The sequence below is a fragment of the Bufo gargarizans genome, chromosome 1, assembly GCF_014858855.1.
Source record: "Bufo gargarizans isolate SCDJY-AF-19 chromosome 1, ASM1485885v1, whole genome shotgun sequence".
NCBI classification, from domain to species: Eukaryota; Metazoa; Chordata; class Amphibia; order Anura; family Bufonidae; genus Bufo; species Bufo gargarizans.
The window spans coordinates 729,504,326-729,527,979 of record NC_058080.1 but is presented as its reverse complement, the minus strand read 5'-3'; the positions used below and the strand labels follow the sequence as shown (position 1 = coordinate 729,527,979).

The following is a 23,654-nucleotide window of genomic DNA, read 5'->3' as shown; positions in this document are numbered from 1 at the left end:
ACCAACAACCCCTTTATTTATGAGGGGAAAAATAATATACACACGGAACACAAAAATTGGAAAAATTGTTGCCTAAAATAGAAAAATAACTGGATATAAAAAGTTGTGGCGCTTAGAACCATGAGGTAAAAACTGAGAAATGCGCGCCCTCTGACAAGGCCGAAACGTTATCTCCATGAGGCCGTCAGAACCGCCTTCCAGAATATTCCCAGCAGTCACCCCACGTGATCCCGCGACGCGCTGACGTCACTGGTTGGCAAGTCCAAGAGCCACAGACGCGCGTATTCGAGGCTTTCACCTAGCGACTTCTACTGTGGCCGCCAGTCACAACATGGCCGCCGTAACCGTCGCTCGACGTTACGCCCTAGCGCATTGCCCTCGTCACGCCGGTCCCTCCCCTTTCAGATTATTGTGCGACGACTCCGGCGGACGTCAGTTCCTGTTGAAGATAAGGCCGGAGACGGACGGAGGCTGGCAAGAGCGGACAGGTGTGTAACGTGTGCGGGCGGCTATGGGGAAGGCCGCGTTGTAGTGTGGGGTCGGGTGAGGTAGAGTTTGGCGGGAAGATGCGGCCTACCGGCTGTGGTGTGGTCAACGTGCTCCTCCATAGGGGGGAGTGGCGAATCCGCTGCAGAGGCCTAGGAAGGGGGAGGTAAAATGGCGCAGGGTGACCGGTGTTGTTAGGCCCTATAACCCCCATCATCCTCCTTCCTGCTGATTATGGTCCCGTCCATTGCGTCTCTCAGACATGTGCAGGCCGCATCTCCCCTGTCTCCTCGTGTTACATGTCCTGACAACCATACTTCTTCTCAGCCTTACCATCTGCCCCTATGATGGGCTCTATTAGGCGCTGGTCACATCAGCCTAGGTCAGGGGTCAGCAACCTTCTTGCACTCCAGCTGTTGTGAGACTACAACTCCCAGCAAGCACATTCGTAGCGTTGAGCGAATGGAGTTCGGATACAGCACCTGCTGCCCTCCAGCTTGTTGTAAAACTACAACTTCCACCACGCCCTTCTGTAGGCTGTCCGGGGATGCTGGGAGTTGTAGTTTTGCAACAACTGGAGGGCCGCAGGTTGAGCATGCCTGGGATATAGCAATCCAAACTTTGTGGATCCAGCTCTTTTTTTTTTTTTTTTTTTTTTTTTGTACCTATATCTGAAGGTAAAAGCATCGGAGACGTGAACCCAGGCCGGGGGTTCGGCAACCTACAACACTCCAGCTGTTGTGAAACTACAACTCCCAGCATGCACACTTGTAATGTTGAGCAAATCGGGTTTCGGATACAGCAATCCGAACTTCCGTTAACAATGTAGCCTCCGCCCTGCCTTAAAATGTATGGGCTCCGCTGAGGTCTTTGTGAAGTTGCCGCAAATATCGCAAGATGACATGACACTGTTTTTGCATCATTTACAGTGTCAAAATCCAAAGCTGTACTCTGCTTTGTGCCTCATTGAAGAAGCCGAGTTCAGCTTCGGGTTTTGACCGTAATTGATGCCAATAAACGAAGAGTCACGTCATAGACGCGAGAGGAAGCCAGCAAAGACATCCACGGAGCCCATACATTTTACAGTAGGACGGAGGCTACATTGTTAACTAGGTTTACAAATGAATCGGGTTCCCGATTCGCTGAACACTACACACTTGCGCTGTTCTCAGAAATCCTATAGAAGAGAATGCAGCATGCTGGGAGTTGTAGTTTCACAACAGCTGGAGTGTTGTAGGTTGCTGATCCTCCAGCCTAGGTTCACGTCGCCATTGCTTTTGTCTTTGGGTATAGGTGCAGAAAAACGAGCTGGATCCACATGACAGACCAACGGTGCCCGAGGGGTCCTATAATGGGGTCTTATGGGTTTCAGATTTTATTTTTTTGTCTGGAAGCTGCGACAGAAGTCCTCCACCGCAGATGTGAACCTAAGCAAAGTGTCATCACTTCTGCACCAGCCCTGTTGATTTCAAGGGGTATTTCCATCTCAGACATTGATGGCCTATTGCTAGGATAGACCATCAGTGCTATACATGTGGGTCCCACCTCTGAGACACGCACCTATCTCCAAAACGGGCTGCCCGAAGTGAAGGGAGAGCGACCGAGCATGTGCGTCCACCCTGAGTTCACCGCTATGGGAGTTCTGAAAATAGCTGACAGTCTGATAGTGGTGAATGGAGAGGGGGAGTGCTCTTCACTCTTAGTGCTATAGGGCTTAGCAGTGAATGGAGAGCACACCGCGTACCTCCATTTTGGAGATGGGAGCGGGTCCCAGAGGTGGGACCCGCACCCCTCTGACATTGGAGTATCCTAGTGATATGCCGCCAATGTGTTAGAAATACCCCTTTAAGGCCCTTACGGCTATAATTTGGGACGGACACTCATATAAAAGTTTATTCCTGACTAGGGCTGCACTGGGTATCGAATTATTGATACCCAATCGATACTTTTGTACCGGTATCGATTCGGGGATTTGACATTTACCGATACTAGGCTGCGCTACTGCACCGCCTAATATCAGATAACATGGCGCGCCGCTCTTAGCGAGCTCCATGTTCTCTCCCCCGTGCCACTGCTGCCAATAAGAAGAGAGAGGGGCGGAGGAGGGGAGGGGCTGTGGCCAATGCGCCACCAATGAAGATAAGTAACCTTTTAATACAGGAGGCGAGTGCTTGCGGCAGAATCACATAACCGGCACCCGACCTCTATGACAGGGAGCTGTGATTCTCTGCAATTAACCCCTCAGGTGCCGCGCCTGAGGGGTTTATTGTCACGGGTCACAGCGCCGGCTATGTGATTCTTCCGCCGGCACTCGCCTCCTGTATTAAAAGGTTACTTATCTTTGGCGGAGTGCGCCTCCAACTACAGTGTTAGTCGTTGGTGGTGGTGATCTCTATTAGGGTGAATAGGACAAGGGAGCAAAAGATCCCAGGTTCTAGCACCTAAGGGGGGAAATAGTTATTAAATAAAAACTAAAGTTTAAAAAAAAAACATATTAAGTACAAATCACCCCCCTTTCCCAATTTTAGATATAAAATATATAAACATATTACATATCGCCACGCCCAAAAGTGACTATAAAAATATTTTTTTTTAAATCTCCTATGCGGAAAACAGAAAAAAAATAAAAACCGTGCGATCAGACTGTTTGATTATAGTATCGAGTCAAAATTTTGATATGGTGACAACCCTATTCCTGACCATTGCTCCTTGCGGAAGTGCCTGCGATTGCCCGATTTGTCGGGCGGTCGTGTCCTTTTATGCACCCTGTAAGTTTTTGGCTCAGTGGCAGCACATTGTCCTGTGTGAACGGGATGAGCTGCCAACAAACAAGGGACCTGTATGGGGTGAGCAGTCGTCCTGTATGGGGCTGGTGAAAATAGCAGATCACTTGTATCTGCTGCTCCATTTCAGTGGTAAGCGCCCCCCCAGTCTTGTGATCAGTTGGGGTCCCAGCCACTGGGCCCCACTGATCTAATAGTTATCCCCTATCCATACTTCATCCCACAAGAATACCCTTTTTAAGGCCGTGTTCACATTAGGCCTTATTCATGCACACTGTTTTGCATCGGTGTAAATGTCAGTGTGGTTTCTGCGTGTCCGTTTTCTTTATATATGTCTCTCATTCACATGGACAGCCGTATGTGTTTTGCGGTCTGTGAATTGCGGATCCATGGAACACTGATACCGGCCTGTGATCGTTCCGCATTTTGTGAAATGCACAACCAGTTCTATGATAAAAATGTCTCTTCTTGTTTGCAATTGTGGACAAAAACAGGACATTCTCTATCTTTTTTGCGGTATGGATGCAAACATTGAAACGAATGGGTCCACATCTGATCCGCAAAATTGCAGAGATTGGATGTGGACACCAACATACGGCCGTAGGAACGAGCCCTTTTTTTTTTTTTTTTTCTTCTTTTTTTTTTACATTTGGGCTATCTGCACACAGTGCAGATTCTCGTGCGGTAAAACTGCATGTACCAGCAAAGTGTATGAGAGTAAACAAATCGCGTGGACGCTGCTTTTTTTGTTCAAATTGACCTGCTGTGTGCGGATTTTGAAATCTGCAGCGTCAATTTGAGATTTTTTTTTGCATTTTGTGCATAATTTACCCTTTTCAAGCAAGAATGAGATCTGCGGAAAATCCGCAGCAAAAACCACAAGTAACCCGTGGTGTGTGTGTGTGTGTGTGTGTGTATATATATATATATATATATATATCTCTATATCTATATCTATCTATCCTGCACAACCCCTTTTAAAAGTTTCATAAAAGGCATTCAAGTTATACTCCCCGTTCAAATCGCCTGCACTGCGGCGTGAACGTGTCTTTAAAGGGGTATTTCGGCCATCACAGGGTATGTATCCACCGGATGGGTGCTATCTGCTAAATCGTTGGCTTCGGACTGCTTGGAATGGGAGGGACCTCTTGTAGTCGGAGGTTTGCATGATGCTGAGCATGCACATTGACACTTCATTCACATCTGTGGGGATAAGATGGCCTAATGCAGTGCAAAATCCACAGCTTAAAGGGGTTGTCCGGGTTCAGAGCTGAACCCGGACATACCCTTATTTTCACCCCGGCAGCCCCCCTGAGCCTAGCATCGGAGCATCTCATGCTCCGATGCGCTCCAGTGCCCTGCGCTAGATCGCGCAGGGCACGGGCTCTTGTGTTTTGAATAACACACTGCCGGGCGGTAACTTCCGCCTAGCGGTGTGTTCGGTGACGTCACCGGCTCTGAGGGGCGGGCTTTAGCTCTGCCCTAGCCGTTTTACTGGCTAGGGCAGAGCCAAATCCCGCCCATCAGTGCCGGTGACGTCACCGGGGTTCCTGTCAGCCCCATAGAGAGCCCGGTACGTCACCGGAACTCAGAAAAATGCCTTTGCCCTGTGCAATTTAGCGCAGGGCAAAGGAGAGCATCGGAGCATGAACTGCTCCGATGCTCATGTCAGGGGAGCTGCCTGGGTGAAAATGGAGGGCTGTCCAGGTTCAGCTCTGAACCTGGACAACCCCTTTAATTTTCCCCTACGCCCATGACGGCACCATTGAGAGACTGCCTCCATCCAGGACAGGAAACGGGAACTTTCGTGGAGAGCTCTTAAAGGGAACCTGTCACCCAAAAATCGCCTATTAAGCTGTTTACAGTACCTTATAGTGCTGTATAGTCGTTTCCTGATGCACTTTTTGTTAGTTTTGCAGCATGTATGCTCAGTCAGAAATCGATGTTATATTCAGCTGCTGCCCCGTGCTTCAAGTCAGGCTTGAAGTCACGGGGGCAGCGGCCTCGGCGTCTTACATGGCCCTCTCCCCGCCCCCTGCCTCTGTGACTGACAGCCGAAATCCGATTCCGGGACCGCGCTCAACGGCCGCATGCGCAGTAAAGGGCGGCAGGAGCGCGGTCCCGGCTGCCGCGCGTACTACGCGCCGTCTTACTTTCGCTGCGCATGCGCCCGACATCCTGTATCAAATGCGCCCGCGCCCAGATGCCGGGCGCGGGCGCGTTTGATACAGGATGTCGGGCGCATGCGCAGTGCGGCGAAAGTAAGACGGCGCGTAGTACGCGCGGCAGCCGGGACCGCGCTCCTGCCGCCCTTTACTGCGCATGCGGCCGTTGAGCGCGGTCCCGGAATCGGATTTCGGCTGTCAGTCACAGAGGCAGGGGGCGGGGAGAGGGCCATGTAAGACGCCGAGGCCGCTGCCCCCGTGACTTCAAGCCTGACTTGAAGCACGGGGCAGCAGCTGAATATAACATCGATTTCTGACTGAGCATACATGCTGCAAAACTAACAAAAAGTGCATCAGGAAACGACTATACAGCACTATAAGGTACTGTAAACAGCTTAATAGGCGATTTTTGGGTGACAGGTTCCCTTTAAAGGGGTTGTCTAGGTTCAGTGCTGAACCTGGACATACCCATAATTTCACCCAGGTAGCCCCCCCTGATGTTAGCCTCGGAGCAGTTCATGCTCCGATGCTCTCCCTTGCCCTGCGCTGGATCGCGCAGGGCAAGGGCTCTTTTATTTACAATAACACACTGCTGGGCAGAAGCTTCCGCCCGCCAGTGTGTTCGGTGATGTCACCGGCTCTGATGGGTGGGCTTTAGCGCTGCCCTAGTTGTTTTACAGACTAGGGCAGCACTAAAGCCCTCCCATCAGTGCCAGTGATGTCACAGAGCTCACTGCTGGGTGGAAGCCTCCGCCTGGCAACCCCATGGAGTGCCCAGTTCGTCACCGGAACTCCAGAAAATGCCTTTGCCCTGCGTGATTTAGCGCAGGGCAAAGGAGAGCATGAACTGCTCCGATGCTCAAGTCAGGGGTGGGCTTCCCCTGTAGCACCAGTTCTGGTTATCTGTCCTATGGATATAGGACCAGGTCTCTGCTCGGAGTGCCTTTTTTGATTTCCCCATTGCACAGATTTTTTGGTGGCTATCACCTCAGCTAGGAGAGTGGCTAAGATTTCTGCCTTTTCAACCTCTCCTCTCTGTACTAACATCCTGGAGGACAGGGTGCTCATTAAACCGGACCCATCTTTTTTGCCAAAAGTGGTCTCTCTTGTTCATAGGTCCCAAGATTGTTCTCTCATCTGTGTCAATCCCTTAAGGGATTCAGTAGTTTCAGTAGTGTTTCTGGTTCCGTTTTTCCGTATGGCATATACAGTAATTACATGGAAAAAATTGGGCTGGGCATAAAAGTTCTAATGGATGGTTCCGCAAAAACGGAACGGATATGGAAGACATACAGGTGTACATTGCGTATGTGTTTCGTTTTTTTTTGCGGACCCGTTGACTTGAATAGAGCCATGGAACGTGATTTGCGGGCCATAATAGGACATGCTCTATCTTTGAATAGAACGGAAATACAGAAACGGAATGCACACGGAGAGACACTTCATTTTTTTTTTTTTTGCTGACCCATTGAAATTAATGGTTCAGTATAAGTAACGCATACTGAACAAAAAAAAAGGCCAGTATAGTGAACGCAAGAGGCCTGAGAAGGAGAGGAGGCTCCATTGTCTAGACCAGTGGTCAGCAACCTTCGGCACTCCAGATGTGGTGAAACTACAACTCCCAGCATGCTCCAATCACTTCTATGGGAGTTTTGAAAACAGCTAAGCAAGTGTGCATGCTGGGAGTCGAAGTTTCACCACAGCTGGAGTGCCGAAGGTTGCTGATCCCTGGTCTAGACGTTAAAAGATGCCTGTCTCATTATCTGAATGTCACCAGTCAGCGGAGGAAATCCTCTAGGCTTATTGTGCAGTTTGGGGGGAAAAAGGGGGTAATAAGGTTTCATCTAGAACCCTAGCCAGATGGGTAGTGGGGGCTATCGTTATGGCCTATTCCTCAGCAGGCCCCCTGGAAGTCTCCATGTACTGTCTTTTTTTTTTTTTTTTTTTTTTTTTTTTTCTCATCGCTACCAGTTAGATTTAGACTCTAATGATTGTCTATCCTTCGGGAGGATAGTGTTACAAGCGGTAGTCCCCCTAGTTCTATTTTAGTCGTCTCTCAAGGGTGCTGTCATGGACGTAGGGGCAATTAAGGATTGCCTACCGGTAATCATTTTTCCCCGAGCCCATGACAGCACCCGGGATTTATTCCCACCCTATGTTTTCAGTTTCATATGCATGAAATACTTATGTAAATAAATATAAAATAAATAAGTGGTGCAAAGTCCCCCCAAAAAAACGGTGTTTAGGACAAGTTCTGGTGCTACAGGGGCAGCGCCCCTCCTTAAGAACTCTCCACAAAAGTTCCTGTCCTGGATGGATGGAGACTCTCTCTCTCAAGGGTGCTGTCATGGGCTCATGGAAAAATGATTACCGGTAAGTAATCCTGAATATTTCGCAGCATCTAGAGTTGCTGTGGTACAAACCTTTCCTGATTCAAGAGTAATGTTTATTTACAGGAAACTCCTGGTTAGGCTCTGTTCACATTGAGGCAGATTTCCAAATAAAAAAAATACATCAGAATTTGGAGCACCTGCCCTGTGTCTTTTGGTTTATTGTAATGAAATGGGACTCATTTTTCTATACAAATGAAGGTTCTTTAAAGGCTATGGGCACCTTAGTGTTTTTTTATTTTTTATTATTGCATTCTACTCATTTTAGACTAAAACGTCATTATTTCAGTTCTTTACTAAAGGTTTGAGCCATTTTCCTGGTGTAGGTATCTGCTTCTGTGTATTTGCAGAGTAACAGGCTTTGGGTGCGTTCACATGACAGCCATTTTCAGAGATTTAGACGTCTATGGGGCTATTCACATTGCCATTTTAACCCTTTCCTGATGCGGCCATTTTCTGTTTAAATTTTTCATCCCTGATTTAACTTCTTTTTTTCTGTTCACTTACCCTTACAAGAACTATTTTTTAGTGGGAAAAGTTGTGCTTTCTGCTAGAGAGATCGCCTTGTCGTTGGCGGACAGGCACAAAGATGTTTGTACAAAATGTATTTGCCAAGAATCTCACATTTATAACGTAGCATTAGTACATTTTCTATATAGTGAGTCAGGGGTGTGGAATTTTTTATTAAAAAACTACTTGTCGAAGGACTAAAGCGGGCCCCCCCCCCTCCCATTGTTATATGGTGGCCACAGGGTCCCATCCCCTCCATTGGTGGCAGATTACACTGCTGGGGCTCGGATCGTTACCATGGCAGCCAGGACGCTACTGGAGCCCTGGCTACCATGTTCAGCTCCCTGCTGCTGTGTGCACAGGGCAGCAGGGAGATGTGTGAGATCCTATTCACCCTGATAAATCTCTATCAGGGTGAATAGCAAAAGGGATGAAAAGATCCAGGTTCTAGTCCCTAAGGGAAGAAATGGTTATTAAATAAAAAAACACACCAAAATACTAAAAGTTTAACCCCTTAAGGACTCAGCCCTATTTCACCTTAAGGACTTGGCCATTTTTTGCAAATCTGACCAGTGTCACTTTAGGTGCTTAAAAACTTTAAAACACTTTGACTTATCCAGGCCATTCTGAGAGAGGTTTTTCGTCACATATTGTACTTCATGACACTGGTAAAATGAAGTAAAAAAAAATATTTTTTTTTGCATAAAAAAAATACCTAATTTACCAAAAATTTGGTAAAATTAGCAAATTTCAAAGTTTCACTTTCTCTACTTCTGTAATACATAGTAATACCCCCAAAAATTGTGATGACTTTACATTCCCCATATGTCTACTTCATGTTTGAATTATTTTGGGAATGATATTTAATTTTTTGGGGATGTTACAAGGTTTAGAAGCAAATCTGAAGTCACTTTGCGAGGCTTACATAATAGAAACCGCCCAAAAATAACCCCATTCTATAAACTACACCCCTCAAGGTATTCAAAACTGATTTTACAAACTTTGTTAACCCTTTAGGTGTTCCACAAGAGTTATTAGCAAATGGGGATGAAATTTGAGAATTTCATTTTTTTGCCTAATTTTCCTTTTTAACCCATTTTTTCCACTAACAAAGCAAGGGTTAACAGCCAAACAAGACTGTATCTTTATTGTCCTGACTCTGCCGTTTACAGAAACACCCCATATGTGGCCGTAAACTACTGTACGGCCACACAGCGGGGCGTAGAGTGAAGGGTGCGCCGTATGGTTTTTTGGAAGCCAGATTTTGCTGGACTGGTTTTTTGACACAATGTCCCATTTGAAGCCCCCTGATGCACCCCTAGAGTAGAAACTCCATAAAAGTGACCCCATCTAAGGCATCTTTCACACTTGCGTTGTCCGGATCCGGTGTGTACTCCACTTACCGGAATTACACGCCGGATCCGGAAAAACGCAAGTGTACTGAAAGCATTTGAAGACGGATCCATCTTCAAAATGCTTTCAGTGTTACTATGGCAGCCAGGACGCTATTAAAGTCCTGGTTGCCATAGTAGGAGCGGCATACTTAGTCTGTGCGGCTCCCGGGGCGCTCCAGAATGACGTCAGAACGCCCCATGCGCATGGATGACGTGCCATGCGATCACGTCATCCATGCGCCTGCAGCGCCCTGACGTCACTCTGGAGCGCCCCGGGAGCCGCATGGACGGTAAGTATGCTGCTCCCCACTACACTTTACCATGGCTGCCAGGACTTTAGCGTCCCGGCAGCCATGGTAACCATTCAGAAAAAGCTAAACATCGGATCCGGCAATGCGCCGAAATGACGTTTAGCTTAAGGCCGGATCCGGATCAATGCCTTTCAATGGGCATTAATTCCGGATCCGACCTTGCGGCAAGTCTTCAGGATTTTTGGCCGGAGCAAAAAGCGAAGCATGCTGCGGTATTTTCTCCGGCCAAAAAAAGTTCCGTTCCGGAACTGAAGACATCCTGATGCATCCTGAACGGATTTCTCTCCATTCAGAATGCATTAGGATAAAACTGATCAGGATTCTTCCGGCATAGAGCCCCGACGACGGAACTCTATGCCGGAAGACAATAACGCAGGTGTGAAAGAGCCCTTAGAAACTACACCCCTCAAGGTATTCAAAACTGATTTTACAAACTTTGTTAACCCTTTAGGTGTTGCACAAGATTTAATGGAAAATAGAGATACAATTTCAAAATTTCACTTTTTTGGCAGATTTTCCATTTTAATATATATTTTTTTCCAGTTACAAAGCAAGGGTTAACAGCCAAACAAAACTCGTTATTTATGGCCTTAATTCTGTAGTTTACAGAAACACCCCATATGTGGCAGTAAACTACTGTACGGCCACACAGCGGGGCGTAGAGTGAAAGGTGCGCCGTATGGTTTTTGGAAGCCAGATTTTGCTGGACTGATGCACCCCTAGAGTAGAAACTCCAAAAAAGTGACCCCATTTTAGAAACTACGGGATAGGGTGGCAGTTTTTTTGGTACTAGTTTAGGGTACATATGATTTTCAGTTGCTCTATATTACACTTTTAGTGCGGCAAGGTAACAAGAAATAGCTTTTTTGGCACGTTTTTTTTTGTTATTTACAACATTCATATGACAGGTTAGATAATGTGGTAATTTTATAGAGCAGGTTGTCACGGACGCAGTGATACCTAATATGTATACAATTTTTTTTATTTGGGTAAGTTTTATACAATGACTTCATTTTTAAAACCCAAAAAATGTTTGTGTTTCCATAGTCTAAGAGCCATAGTTTTTTGGCGATTATCTTGGGTAGGGTATGATTTTTGCGGTAGTGCAGAAAAGGGTGCAAATCGGCATTTTGGGCATTTTAAAAGTTTATGATCCCCGCGGTCGCGGACATGACCCCCCCCCCCCCCCTGGCGTTGTGACAGGATGCCGGCTGAATGATTTCAGCCGGCACCCCGTTGCGATTAACCCCCGTGGCGCCGGAATGCCTAGTTAAAGTTAGGACGTTCCGGTACGCCCTGAGTCCTTAAGGGGTTAAATGGCCCCCTTCCCAGTTTTACCTATAAAATTCACAAAGAATAAACATATTACATATCGCCACGTCCCAAAAAGTGTGAGATATTAAAAAATATTTCCGCTCGGTGAAGGCCGTAACAGAAGAAAAAACTCTAAACCACGCAATTCGCCATTTTTAGTCACCTTGTCCCCCAGAAGATGTCCCTGGATGTGAGAGCTATGTGGTTTTCTCCTATATGTAGTGCTGGCTCACTGCTGTGACCTCAAAGTCCTTTTTTATTTTATTTTTTATTATATGCATTTTAAATTTGGCGACTAAAATCCTAAATCTTTTTAGTTTAGGAGCCAATGACCCCCTGGTTGGTCATTGTTACTTTACAACAGAGCAGCCTTTGTGTTAGCGGCTCCGTTAATTTGAATAGGATTTTTCCACGGACTTTCCATTGTCTTTGGTTGGCTGAGAAATGTACTCTGCTACACTGTAAAAAAAATAAAAATAATCTGGGCCTGTATTAATAAATCCTGGCGGGGGGGGGGGGTCCTGTTAAGCATTTTTAATTAAATTTTTTTTATTAGCCTATTAAAGTTTTATTTTTATTTTTTTTCACTTGAATGGGTGCTGAGCTGCAGTACACCGCTACCACACAATGGAGGGTGTTTTCCGCGTCCGGCTCTGTCACAGGAGGTGCGTTTTTCTGTGCACTGTGTTTGGCATACCTGGAATTTATTCTATTTTTTTCAGTAAAGGATTCCATTGTTTTATCTGGAGGCTGGAATTAACTTTCTTTTCAAGTTTGCCTTTGTTGGAGTGCCCTGGACCTCTGCATTGGAGCTGGCCGTGATTATCTTTTGCTTGGTGTTGGAACTCCACCCATCTGATATTGATGTCCACTGTGGATAGGTCAGCAGTATCTGATCAGTGAGGGTCCGACACCTGGGACCCCTGCCAATCAGCTGTTTGAGAAGGCAGATGTGCTTTATATCGTAGCTCAGAGATATTCACGGTGCCAAAGCCAAGTGACTGATGACCGTGACATCACGTGGCCTAAGCTAAACTAAGAAAAGGCCACGGTGCTACTGCGAGCCCCACTGCTTTCTCAAACAGCTGATCGGGTGTCTGACCCCCAATGATCAGTGATGTAAGAAGTCCCAGAGAACCCCTTTAACTGGAGTTTTTGCTTTTATCTTTGCTCGTCTGATTGCCACGTCTGTGCCTCCTTGGTCCTGCCATCGTCCATTTCTTTGGTTCTCGTTCTGCCGTGAGCATTGATGACCTTGTGTGACACGTGTTGGGGGGCAGTAATGAAGCTCGTGTTCCTGACTGCATCATTAGCGATGTGACTGGCTTGTTTGTGCCACGCTCGGTTTGTCATTTGTTTTCACGCAGAGCATTTGGTTTCTTGATTGAAACAGAGTTATGTGACCTTCTCGTTGTGATGAGGGAAATCTGCGTCTCCAGATTTCTCATCCTCCTCATCAGCTCTGAGAAGGCAGTAATAAGACGGCAGATTAGATATAAGCTGCTTGCAGCCCTCTGTTCTCGAACTGAATGTGTTCCTCTCCTTCCTTGCAGGTTTCTGAACAGGATCCGTGACTTCTCGCTCCTGTCTGTGTGAGTTATGACCAGGCTTTGAAGTTTTTTTTTTTTTTTAGCTTGATACCAGAAAGAAGAACCCATGATTCCTATCTGCCCTGTAGTTTCATTCACCTATGGTAAGTACATCTTTTATGCCACGCATCTAGTGTTTGCTCGGCTGCGTGCTAGATCTGTGCCCTGAACTGAATGTACATCGATGGTTCAGCTTTGGCAGTGTAGTAAATTGTAGCTTCTTAAAGGGCTTCTGTCACCCCACTAAAGTCATTATTTTTATTTTTTTTGGGCTAGTTACATTCCTTATAGTGCGATATATGAAAATATAATGGTGTTACTTACTTTCATTCAGCCGTTTCTTATAAAAACGAAGTTTTATAATATGTAAATCAGGTCTCTACCAGCAAGTAGGGCGTCTACTTGCTGGTAGCCGCCGCAAAAAAAGCCCCCTCGTCGTGTTGACAGGGCCAGCCGCGATCTCCTCCTCCGGCCCTGTCAGCATTTTAAAAATCGCGCGCCTCTGTTCATTCGGCGCAGGCGCTCTGAGATGAGGAGGCTCGTCTCCTCAGAACTCCCCCAGTGCGCCTGCGCCGATGACGTCTTCTCTTTCGGTGATGTCATTGGCGCAGGCGCACTGAGGGGGTTCTGAGGAGACGAGCCTCCTCATCTCAGAGCGCCTGCGCCGAATGAACAGAGGCGCGCGATTTTTAAAATGCTGACAGGGCCGGCCGGAGGAGGAGGTTGCGGCTGGCCCTGTCAATCAACACGACGAGGGGGCGGTTTTTTGCGGCGGCTACCAGCAAGTAGACGCCCTACTTGCTGGTAGAGACCTGATTTACATATTATAAAACTTTGTTTTAATAAGAAACTGCTGAATGAAAGTAAGTAACACCATTATATTTTCATATATCGCACTATAAGGAATGTAACTAGCCCAAAAAAAAAATATGACTTTAGTGGGGTGACAGAAGCCCTTTAACGTCGCCTTATCTTTGGAATCGCTTGTTTCACACTGCAGTCACACGAAACAGAGGAGCTGATAACATTTGATAGAAGCAAAAAGCCAACGTTTTGGTAGGAAAGTGTTTTCCTGAGTTCATATTTTAGTGTATGCTCCTTTTTGTCAAGAACTATATATACCATAACCACACAGCCTTGTGAATGAGTCCTTACAGGAATTCAGCAGGGATAGACCTCATGCACACGACCGTGCTGTTTTTTTGCGGCCCGCAATTGCCTTCCGCAATTTACAGAACGGGCGGCCCATTGTAGAAATGCCTATTCTTGTTTGCAAAACGGACAAGAATAGGACATGTTCTATTTTTATTTATTTTTCTGCAGGGCCACGGATGCGGACAGCACACTGAGTGCTGTCCGCATCTTTTGCAGCCCCATTGAAGTGCATGGGTCCGCACCCGAGCTGCCAAAATGGAGGCTCGGATGCTGACCCAAACAACGGCCGTGTGCATGAGGCCATAAACTGATAATACAGTGTAATGTCTGTAAGGTGTAACGCCTGGGAACACATTCAGTAAAGTCATGCTCCATGACCTCAGGCCCTGTAGTAGGCATAACGCAGGTCATTCTGTCTGATGTGTAACTTTTTTGTAGGCCATATATATTGATGACCTATCCTCAGGCTAGGTCATCAATATCTGATGGGCGGTGGTCTGGCACCCCCACTGATCAGCTGTTTAAAGAGAAGGGGACACTCCATGTGAGCGCTGTTTTCTGTTAATTACATTGCCCGTTGTCTTGGAAGTGCAGTGTAAATCACTTGAATGGAGCGAGTACTTGTAATTACACCATGCCTCCGCTCCACAGAAGACGACACGTAGTGTAATGAAAAAGGAAGCTGCGCTCTAATGGAGCCCTGCCTCCTCTTCAAGCAGCGGGTTGGCGGGGGTTCCAGGTATCCGGTTTCCTATTTGGTTCTTTATAGAGCAGTGCATCTATGGGTGGAGATATCCACAGCATGGCGCCATCTGGTAGCACAGTGGCAGCAGCCCTGTGTGCCTCTGAATTTTATGTACCCTGCTGGTTCAGTGTCTATTAAAGAATTCACCTAAACTAGTAGGTTCATGCAGTGAATGTATTAACCAGGCTTGCCCATCTTTGACCTAGGTGGCATATCGCTACAATATGCCACCTATGTCAGTTAAGGTGCCGGTCCAACCTCTGTGCCCTTCAAGTGAAGGAGAGCACACCATGCATGTGCACAATGTTCTCCATTCATCTCTATGGGAGGTCCGAAAATAGCAGAGCAAGCATTCTCGGCTGTTCTCTGAAGTCCCTTAGTGGTGAATGGAGTTTGAACCGCCTAAGTGCAGAAACCTCTCCATTCACCTTCATGGGACTGCCGTGAATAGCCAAGCCAGCATTAGCTATTTTCAGACCTTCCATGCCGTTGAAAGGAGGCTGCACATGTGCAGATGCTCTCCCTTCTCTTCTCTGGAGGTAGGTGTGGGACCCGTTTCTATCTGACATTAGTGGCATGTCCTAGTGATAAGCAGTCAATGTCCCAGATGGGACAACCCCTTTAAATTGTAGGCAGTCTCCTAAGTAGTCACAGACTTCAACGCACACCAAGCAGAAATTTGATTGCAGCTCGTCTGAGCCAATGATGCATAAAAATATGCATGTGAGACAAAATATTGGGTCTGTCCAAGACAAGTCCTTTTGCAACTCGATGGTGTTATCCTATGTATTTTTACAAATTGCTGCCCATCTGGCTTTGCCTGGACCTTTGTGTCAGAATAAAATCTTGCGTCCTTCCCATCGTTAATATCATTGATCGCTGCAGTTGCTTGTGGTACAAGGATCGGGTTTCCTGCTTTGCCGAGCCTCAACTCAAGTAGCTGTAAAGCAGCGTTGAGGCCTTGGGTTTGCTGCTGTGTCACTTATCAAATATAATAATAGAATAACCGGCAGGACGCCGCAGGGTTCTCAATGTAAGGTTTAATGAGCCATGAACCTCAGTCACGGTCCTGAGCGAACGTGTTAACCCTATATCTGTTGTCATAATGTATTTTGTTTCGTCACATGAATAATGTGATTTTTATTCTTTTTTTTTTTTGTTTTCAATCAGTGCCCAGCCGGCTGGGTGAAGAAGCCAAAATGGCTACTGGCAACTACTTTGGATTTACCCACGGTGGTGCAGCTCAGTACAGGTAAGATGTGGAGTCATCTTCTTAATGTTAATAGTACTGACGAAAGATGCTTTATAATACTTTGTACGTGGACATTTTTTCCTTGCAAACAAGATCACTAGCCCAGCATGCTGTTGCTGAAGCAAGGGGAACATGTTTGCTATAATAAATTTTGGTTCTAGAAGCGCCTGGCCCTTGGAAATGTGGCAGCGGTCCTAGCTTCTGTGCCAGTACATTCTCAGACAATTCCCTTAATGTTTATACACTGCAACTACATGCAGGTCTGCAGTGTAAAGCATGGTGGGACAACTGCAGACTGAGCATCTTATGGTACAAAGGTTTATTTCATACTACTATTAGACAGTACAGCCGATATGTAGTCACTGATCATAAATGCACCCTAAAGGGAGCAAATAACTAGCAGGATGGCACTTAGCCATGCTGGAAGAATCAGTACTCATCGCCTTTCTCCCCAGTCCTAAGGGCTCCGGTCATCTTCCTGGCTGCAGCTGTGATGTTCCATGCACATAGGTCGCCACTGGCCTCAGCAATACATGGCTGCAGTGGTGACCTGTATGCACCGAACATCACCGCTCTGGCCTTGAAGACAAACAGCAGTAGGAAAGACCAAAGCTCACCACTGGAAGCAGCAGAGGAGAAATGGGATAGTTATCAAGTATTGTTATTTTACTACATGTAAAGGGGTTGCCTGCGTTTTCATTCAACTAGGACAGTCCTTTCAAACATGGCACTGGCTCAGAATTTTATCAGGAGCATAGCACATTGCTGCTCCTGTCTGTGCCTGCTCTGCTAAAACCTTGGCCTGCACATATATGCCAGGCTTTGAGCAGGCCTTTACAGGCAGCAGCAGTGATGCTCTCAGTGTGACAGTATAGGAATGTGTGCACCTGAACTTCATGACGTGTCACTGATGTACAGACACTACCGGCCAGTCAGCAGTCGCAGAACCACCCCTTTAATAAAGAATGCTCATGAAATGCTGCACTGCTGGAATCGCACAAGCAGTTTTTAAGGAAAGGTAAATGCTTAAAGGGAAGATTTACACTGCTCATTTCTATTGAATTCACTCTTGGCTTTGGCTCATAAAATGACATTTAAAACAGTGACAGGTACAACTCACTTGATTCTTTGCGTTGAATGCTGTGTATGGCAGCGTCAGGTGGGCGCTGTGTATGGCAGCAGTGGTCTTATGTATAGTGTATGATGTTGGATAAATGTAAAACTGTCTACTTTTATTTCTGCATGGGAGACTAGCAATGGTTTCCATGCAGAAATATATAATTTTATTCACAAAATTCATACTCCTCAAAATTAAGTGGAGTCTTTTTACTCTTCTGTAAAAAATGTTGGGCAACTTGTGGCTTGCACCATCACCTGCCCCAACCATTGCTCATCACCCGTCACTGACTTGATTTCCTTTCCTTCACTAAGTAAGCGTTTAAAGGGAACCTGTCACTGGGATTTTGGGTATAGAGCTGAGGACATGTGTTGCTAGATGGCCGCTAGCACATCCGCACTACCCAGTCCCCATAGCTCTGTGTGCTTTTATTGTGTCAAAAAAACGATTTGATACATATGCAAATTAACCTGAGATGAGTCCTGTCCCTGACTCATCTCACGTACAGGACTCATCTCAGGTTAATTTGCATATGTATTACATAGTTTTTTTTACACAATAAAAGCACACAGAGCTATGGGGACTGGGTATTGCGGATGTGCTAGTGGCCATCTAGCAACCCATGTCCTCAGCTCTATACCCAAAATCCCGGTGACAGGTTCCCTTTAAAGACCTTTAGTTGTGCAGTATGGTCCAACAGTTATTTGCTTTTGAAGCTTTTAAGTAGGGGAGAATATGGCCAGTCAGACATGGGTATGGGCCGCCCTTTTCTTACAGTTTGAAGAGAAAGCATGAGAAAAGTAATGAATTATTACTTAGTTACATTTATCACATATTGGTAGGGTGTTGACCGAACTTAGGGCTGCAGCTTTCGACTATTTTTGTAATTGAGTATTCTACCGAGTACTCTAATAACAAAAAAATGTTTCTTTATAAAAACTCCTCACTCACCCCACCCTCAGTGCCATCAGCTGCCTCCTCCTAGCCGTGTCCCCAGTGCCACCAGTGAAATAAAGTACTTACCTCTCCTGTAGGGGCACCGCTCCACAGCTTGTCCATAATTTTCTCCACGCGCTGCACTGTCCTGACGTCACACAGCGTTTAGATCATAGTAAGTGCACGCTGTCCTGAGGATACAGTGCAGTGCGGGCCGGCAGGTGACCACGGAGCGGTGAGAAATGGCAAGCGCTTCACTCATGCTCCGTGGTCACATGACACAAACAAATCTGCATCGAGGATTTTTTTTTTGAAGAGTTACTCGATTCAATCGAGTAATCGTTTCAGCCCTAACCGAAATGTATATAGCTTCAGCAGATAGTCTTAATTGGGACTATATTGGTTTACGAGTTTAAACACTGAAAAAAAAAGTCATTTTTAATTTATCCACAGCCAACAGCCAGCATCAGGAGTTGCCTATTCCCATCCAACGACTGTGGGCAGTTACACTGTGCACCAGGCTCCAGTAGCTGCTCACACTGTGACAGCAGCATATGCCCCTGCAGCAGCCACCGTGGCTGTAGCCCGACCTGCACCAGTCGCTGTGGCCGCCGCTGCTACCGCTGCAGCTTATGGTGGTTACCCCACAGGTCATACAGCGACAGATTACGGCTATGCTCAGCGGCAACAAGAGGCTCCGCCGCCGCCACCTCCTGTCACAACGCAGAACTACCAGGTACTATAATATTTGGCAGAATAATTTTTACTCAAGGGTTGTATGGTTTATTGATTTTTGTGATGGCTCACACTGTAATTTATTAACTTTTGGAGGTTGATTTTAATAAAGTACTGCAAATTCCCTTTATGGGTTCTTCTGACCAGTCACCCCCCACCAAATTCCAGAAATTATTAGTTATGGCACTGGTTTTAAAGAGATATTCCGGTTATAGCAAGTTATCACCTATCCACAGGATAGTGAATAACTAATAGACCAGTGGGGGTCCTACGCCTGGGGCCCTTATGGAACAGAGCAGCAGGGTTCCTCACCAATCATGAAAACAGGGACTCTGTGCCATGCAGGACCCCTGAAATGAATGGGTCGGCAGGTCAAACATGCAGCACTGCTCTTCCATATATCTGTGTGGGAATTCCAGAAATTGTTGATTGATGTAAAACCTTGTCTCCGGAAACTCCCATAGAGATGAATGGAATGGCAGTGTGCATGTATGACCTGCCACTCCATTCATTTCCGGGGTCCTGTAGGGTTTGGGGTCCCTGTTTTCGTAATTGTTGAGGGTCCCAGCAGTAGGACCCTCGCAGAGCTAAGTTATCATCTGTCCTGTAGATGGGGAATAACTCGCTACAACCAAAATACCGCTTTAATGGTGAGCTTAAAAGGGGTTTTCTGAGATGTATTTTTACTGCTGACCTATCTTTTTGATAGGTCATGAGTATCTAATCTTGGGGGTCAAACACCTGAGACCCCCGTTGATCGGCTGTTAGCCACCTCCTGTGAACGCCATTGCCTTCTTATACATTTAATACAGGAGGCGGGTGTGTCGGCGCAGAATCACATAGCCGGCACCCTGTCTCGGAGCTGCATTCAGCGGGTGCAGTTAACCCCTCGGGTCGCAGCTTCCTGTCATATAGGCTGGGCACCGCCTCCTGTATTTGTATTAGACGTTAATCATCATTGGTGGCGCAGTGCGCCCGCCTCTTCTCCTTCCCCCGTCTCTCCTCATTGGCAGCACGGCACAGGAGCAGAGAGTGACTCCTTCTCCCCTGTGCTGCTGAGGGAACATGGCGCTGACAGCAGCGCGCTCATGTTCTGTGATAGCGCGCTGGATGCATTATCGGCATGGTTACATGCTGATCACTTTAAAAATCATGACTATCGGCAACTCTGATAATCTGTCGATCCCTAGTTATTACAGCTCGGCCCCATTCACTTGAACGTCTCATCAGTCAGCCTAGTAAAAGCAGAGAGAAGGCCGCAGCGTTACAGCGAGCGCCACTGCCTTCTCAAACAGCTGATCGGCAGGGGTCCCAGGTAATAGCCCCCCCACCGATCAGAGGTAGGTCATCAGTTTAAAAAAAAAATAAGGAAAAAACTGAAAATCCCTTTAATTTGCATGGGAAATTTTGTGAAAGTTGCGGTTATCAATATTTTGCCTGCATATCAGTCAGATGTATTTGTTATGGTTTCCACACTAGATGTTGTTAGGTATAATGTATAGGTTTCCGGCCAATATCTTTTACTGGATGTCTGCGTTCTCCACACTTAGATTTATAATAAATATTTCCGCAGTTGGACCTTTTCGGTACCTTTTACATAAATTACTCAAAAGCGCCATTTCAATTTTTCCTTTAGGATTCATATTCTTACGTGAGGTCTACGGCGCCAGCTGTAGCCTATGACAGCAAGCAGTACTATCAGCAGCCGACTGCAACTGCTGTAGCCGCTGCTGCCCAGCCCCAGCAATCTGTGGCTGAGTCCTACTACCAGACAGGTAGGTCATTTTGTAATTTTTTTCGGGGAGGGAGAATATCAATGACATGTTAAACAATAATAGACTTTAATCATCTAAAACTTAAGGGTTTAAAGGGTTCCTATCACCTCGTTTTGACATAATTAGCTATCGGACACTAGCGATCCGCTAGTGTCTGCGCTACCAAACAATGCTATTATAATACCTTTTGTGTGCAGCAGTTTGCCTAAAAAACGAACTTTTATTGATATGCTAATGAGCCCCTAGGTGCTATGGGGGCGTCTTTTCAGCACCTAGAGGCTCGGTCTACTCACACAAAATGCCGCCCAGCGTGTCCCTCCAGCCGCCCATCTCCTCTGGAATGCGATCCTCCCTCTGAGCCAGCGGACGAATTCTAGCACCTGCGCCGTGCGCGTCTGTATTCGGCGCAGTGACTGTCTGAACGCTCCCTGCGCCGGCATCTTCACTGCGCCATCTGTTCTCGGAGCACTCTGACGTAATCGGCGCAGTGGAGATGTCTGTGCAGGGAGCGGTCAGACATTCACTGCCCCGAATACAGACGCGCAGGCGCGAGAATTCGTCCGCTGGCTCAGAGGGAGGATCGCATTCCAGAGGAGATGGGCGGGCTGCAGGGACGCGCTGGGCGGCATTTTGTGTGAGTAGACCGAGCCTCTAGGTGCTGAAAAGACCTAGGGGCTCATTAGCATATCAATAAAAGTTTGTTTTTTAGGCAAACGGCTGCACACAAAGGTATTATAATAGCATTGTTTGGTAGAGCAGACACTAGCGGATCGCTAGTGTCTGATAGCTAATTATGTCAAAACGAGGTGATAGGAACCCTTTAAGTGAAGTCAGTGCCACAGAAGGGATGAAAGAGAAGAAGATTTAGACTAATACCTTGTTCAGTCTGCATTTTCTTTCTGCCCAATGACATGAGGACACCAGTAGCATCTGTATTAGCTGTCCAGCTTGTAGTATATGCTCAGAGATGGTCCTCTGTGACGATATTTTGGCCACTAGTGTTCTGGGTGTAAAATATTCTCCTAATTTTGTCAGCCTTGTACAAATATTTACTTATTTATAAACCATGCAACTAAACCACATTGTTTTCTGCAATACATCTTTTCTTCCTCTTGTGTACCAGCTCCTTTCGCCTTGTCTCTTCCAGTTGCTCCCAAGGCTGGCTACAGCCAGGGTGCTGCACAGTACACTCAAGCGCAACAGACTCGTCAAGTAACAGCAATCAAACCTGCCAACCCCAGTCCGGCTACAACTACCTTCTCTATTTACCCTGTATCCTCCACTGTGCAACCTGTTGCTGCTGCAGCGACTGTGGTACCCTCCTACTCTCAGAGCGCCACCTACAGCACCACTGCTGTTACTTACTCTGGTAAGTACTCTTCTTAGCATGTAGTGGTAGGTTCACACCTCGGCGCAACAGATTACAGCCTGCCAAAGTTCACCGGATCCGGCCTAGCCAGATACTGGCGTTCACCACCAGACCCCTTTATTGGAATCTGGTGGGCGTTGGGCTGCTTTCTGATAAAAGTGCTGTTTCTGTTCGGCCAAAATCTGTCATGTCACCAGAAAAAGGCCGGGTCCAGCGGTAAACAGCAATATCTGGCTAGGCTGGATCCGATGAACTCAATCAGTTGAACAGAAGTGTGACCTTACCTGTAATGCACGTTTTTGCCTTGGAGTAGGCAGTAGGGGTTAGCAACCTTTGGCACTCCCAACTGCTCTAAAGCTACAATACCCAGCATGCACTGTGTTTTCAGCTGTTGTATCTCCCAAAGGAGCATTCTGGGAGTTGTAGTTTCAGAACAGCAGGAATACTGGAGGTTGCTGACCCCTCGCCTTAGTGAGTTATAATGCATTTTTCTAAATTATCCAACAGGTTCAACCTACTCTGGTTATGAAGCTGCAGTGTATTCGGCTGCATCTTCCTATTATCAACAGCAGCAGCAACAGCAAAAACAAGCCGCAGCCGCTGCAGCTGCCGCCGCCACAGCCGCCTGGACCGGGAGCAACTTTACTAAAAAGCCTCCGTTTCAGACTAAGCAACTTAAGCCTAAGCAGCCGCCCAAACCACCTCAGATCCATTACTGTGATGTCTGCAAGATTAGCTGTGCTGGACCTCAGGTGAAGCTAATATTATTTTCCCCTCTCTAAGTGACCCATTTGTTTTTGTTTTTTTATCCGTTTACTTTTTTTGGGGAATAAGTGACCCATTTGTCATACATAGTCTCTATCAGTCAGTGTCCAGCGTTGTCATTGCGCCACACACTCCTGCATACATGCTTTTTATGTTTGTCTTTAGGTGCAAACTAGATCACTAGCCCTGCAGCCAGTTGCAGAAGCAAGGGGAACACGTTTGCTAGAGTAACCGATGTAGAAACTGAAAAGCTATAGAATTGATTCTGTGGCTTTATAGTTCTGCACAACAAGCTTTCGTTATACGAGACTGCAGTATATTTTAGGACTGTAGTGGCTTGCATTGATTTATTACATTTGTCTTCATATTATTTTTTTTATATATACACAACAGACCTATAAGGAGCATTTAGAAGGACAAAAGCACAAGAAAAAAGAAGCTGCCTTAAAAGCCTCCCAAAACACAACCAGCAGCAGCACAGCTGTCCGTGGGACCCCGAACCAGCTCCGCTGTGAGCTTTGTGATGTCTCTTGCACAGGGGCAGATGCATATGCTGCCCACATCAGAGGTGCTAAACACCAGAAGGTACATCTATGTTTCCTAATTCTGTAATGTCTGACTTCTGTATGCACTCTAGTGCTCTCTTCTTCTTTTTCTAAGTAAAAATCCATTCGAATTCCCTGTATTGCATTAAGCTGCTTAAAGGGGTTGTCCAAGTTATATTTATTGATGACCTATCCTCAGGATAAGTCATCAATATCAGATCGAAGGGGTCCGACACCCGGCACCCCCTCCGATCAGCTGTTTGAAGAGAAGGCGTGCGCGGTGTCAGCGCTGCCTCCTCTGAACTGTTTACCTTCTAG

The 23,654-nt window shown here is 46.5% G+C and overlaps 1 protein-coding gene and 2 non-coding genes across 5 annotated transcripts in view; all 3 read left to right on the top strand.

Annotated features, from left to right (window-relative positions):
- Positions 1-402: 402 nt before the first annotated feature.
- The window catches only part of ZFR (zinc finger RNA binding protein), a 59,413-nt gene continuing 36,161 nt past the window's right edge, over positions 403-23,654 (top strand). For 2 of the 3 annotated variants that reach the window (XR_006387445.1, XM_044276404.1), the window contains exons 1-8: positions 403-488; positions 12,907-13,046; positions 16,013-16,094; positions 18,601-18,883; positions 20,519-20,657; positions 21,781-22,026; positions 22,534-22,778; positions 23,185-23,376. Coding sequence is in view for 2 of the 3 variants with exons in the window: in XM_044276404.1 (XP_044132339.1) it covers positions 13,010-13,046; positions 16,013-16,094; positions 18,601-18,883; positions 20,519-20,657; positions 21,781-22,026; positions 22,534-22,778; positions 23,185-23,376 (1,224 nt within the window). In the remaining variant the exon portion in view is untranslated. The remainder of the gene's footprint in view (positions 489-12,906; positions 13,047-16,012; positions 16,095-18,600; positions 18,884-20,518; positions 20,658-21,780; positions 22,027-22,533; positions 22,779-23,184; positions 23,377-23,654) is intronic. The other variant, XM_044276405.1, reaches the window with a different exon arrangement.
- Positions 16,177-16,311, top strand: LOC122925277. The gene has a single exon (XR_006387590.1). It is a non-coding gene; the product is annotated as a small nucleolar RNA SNORA66 (small nucleolar RNA).
- Positions 22,957-23,085, top strand: LOC122925278. The gene has a single exon (XR_006387591.1). It is a non-coding gene; the product is annotated as a small nucleolar RNA SNORA66 (small nucleolar RNA).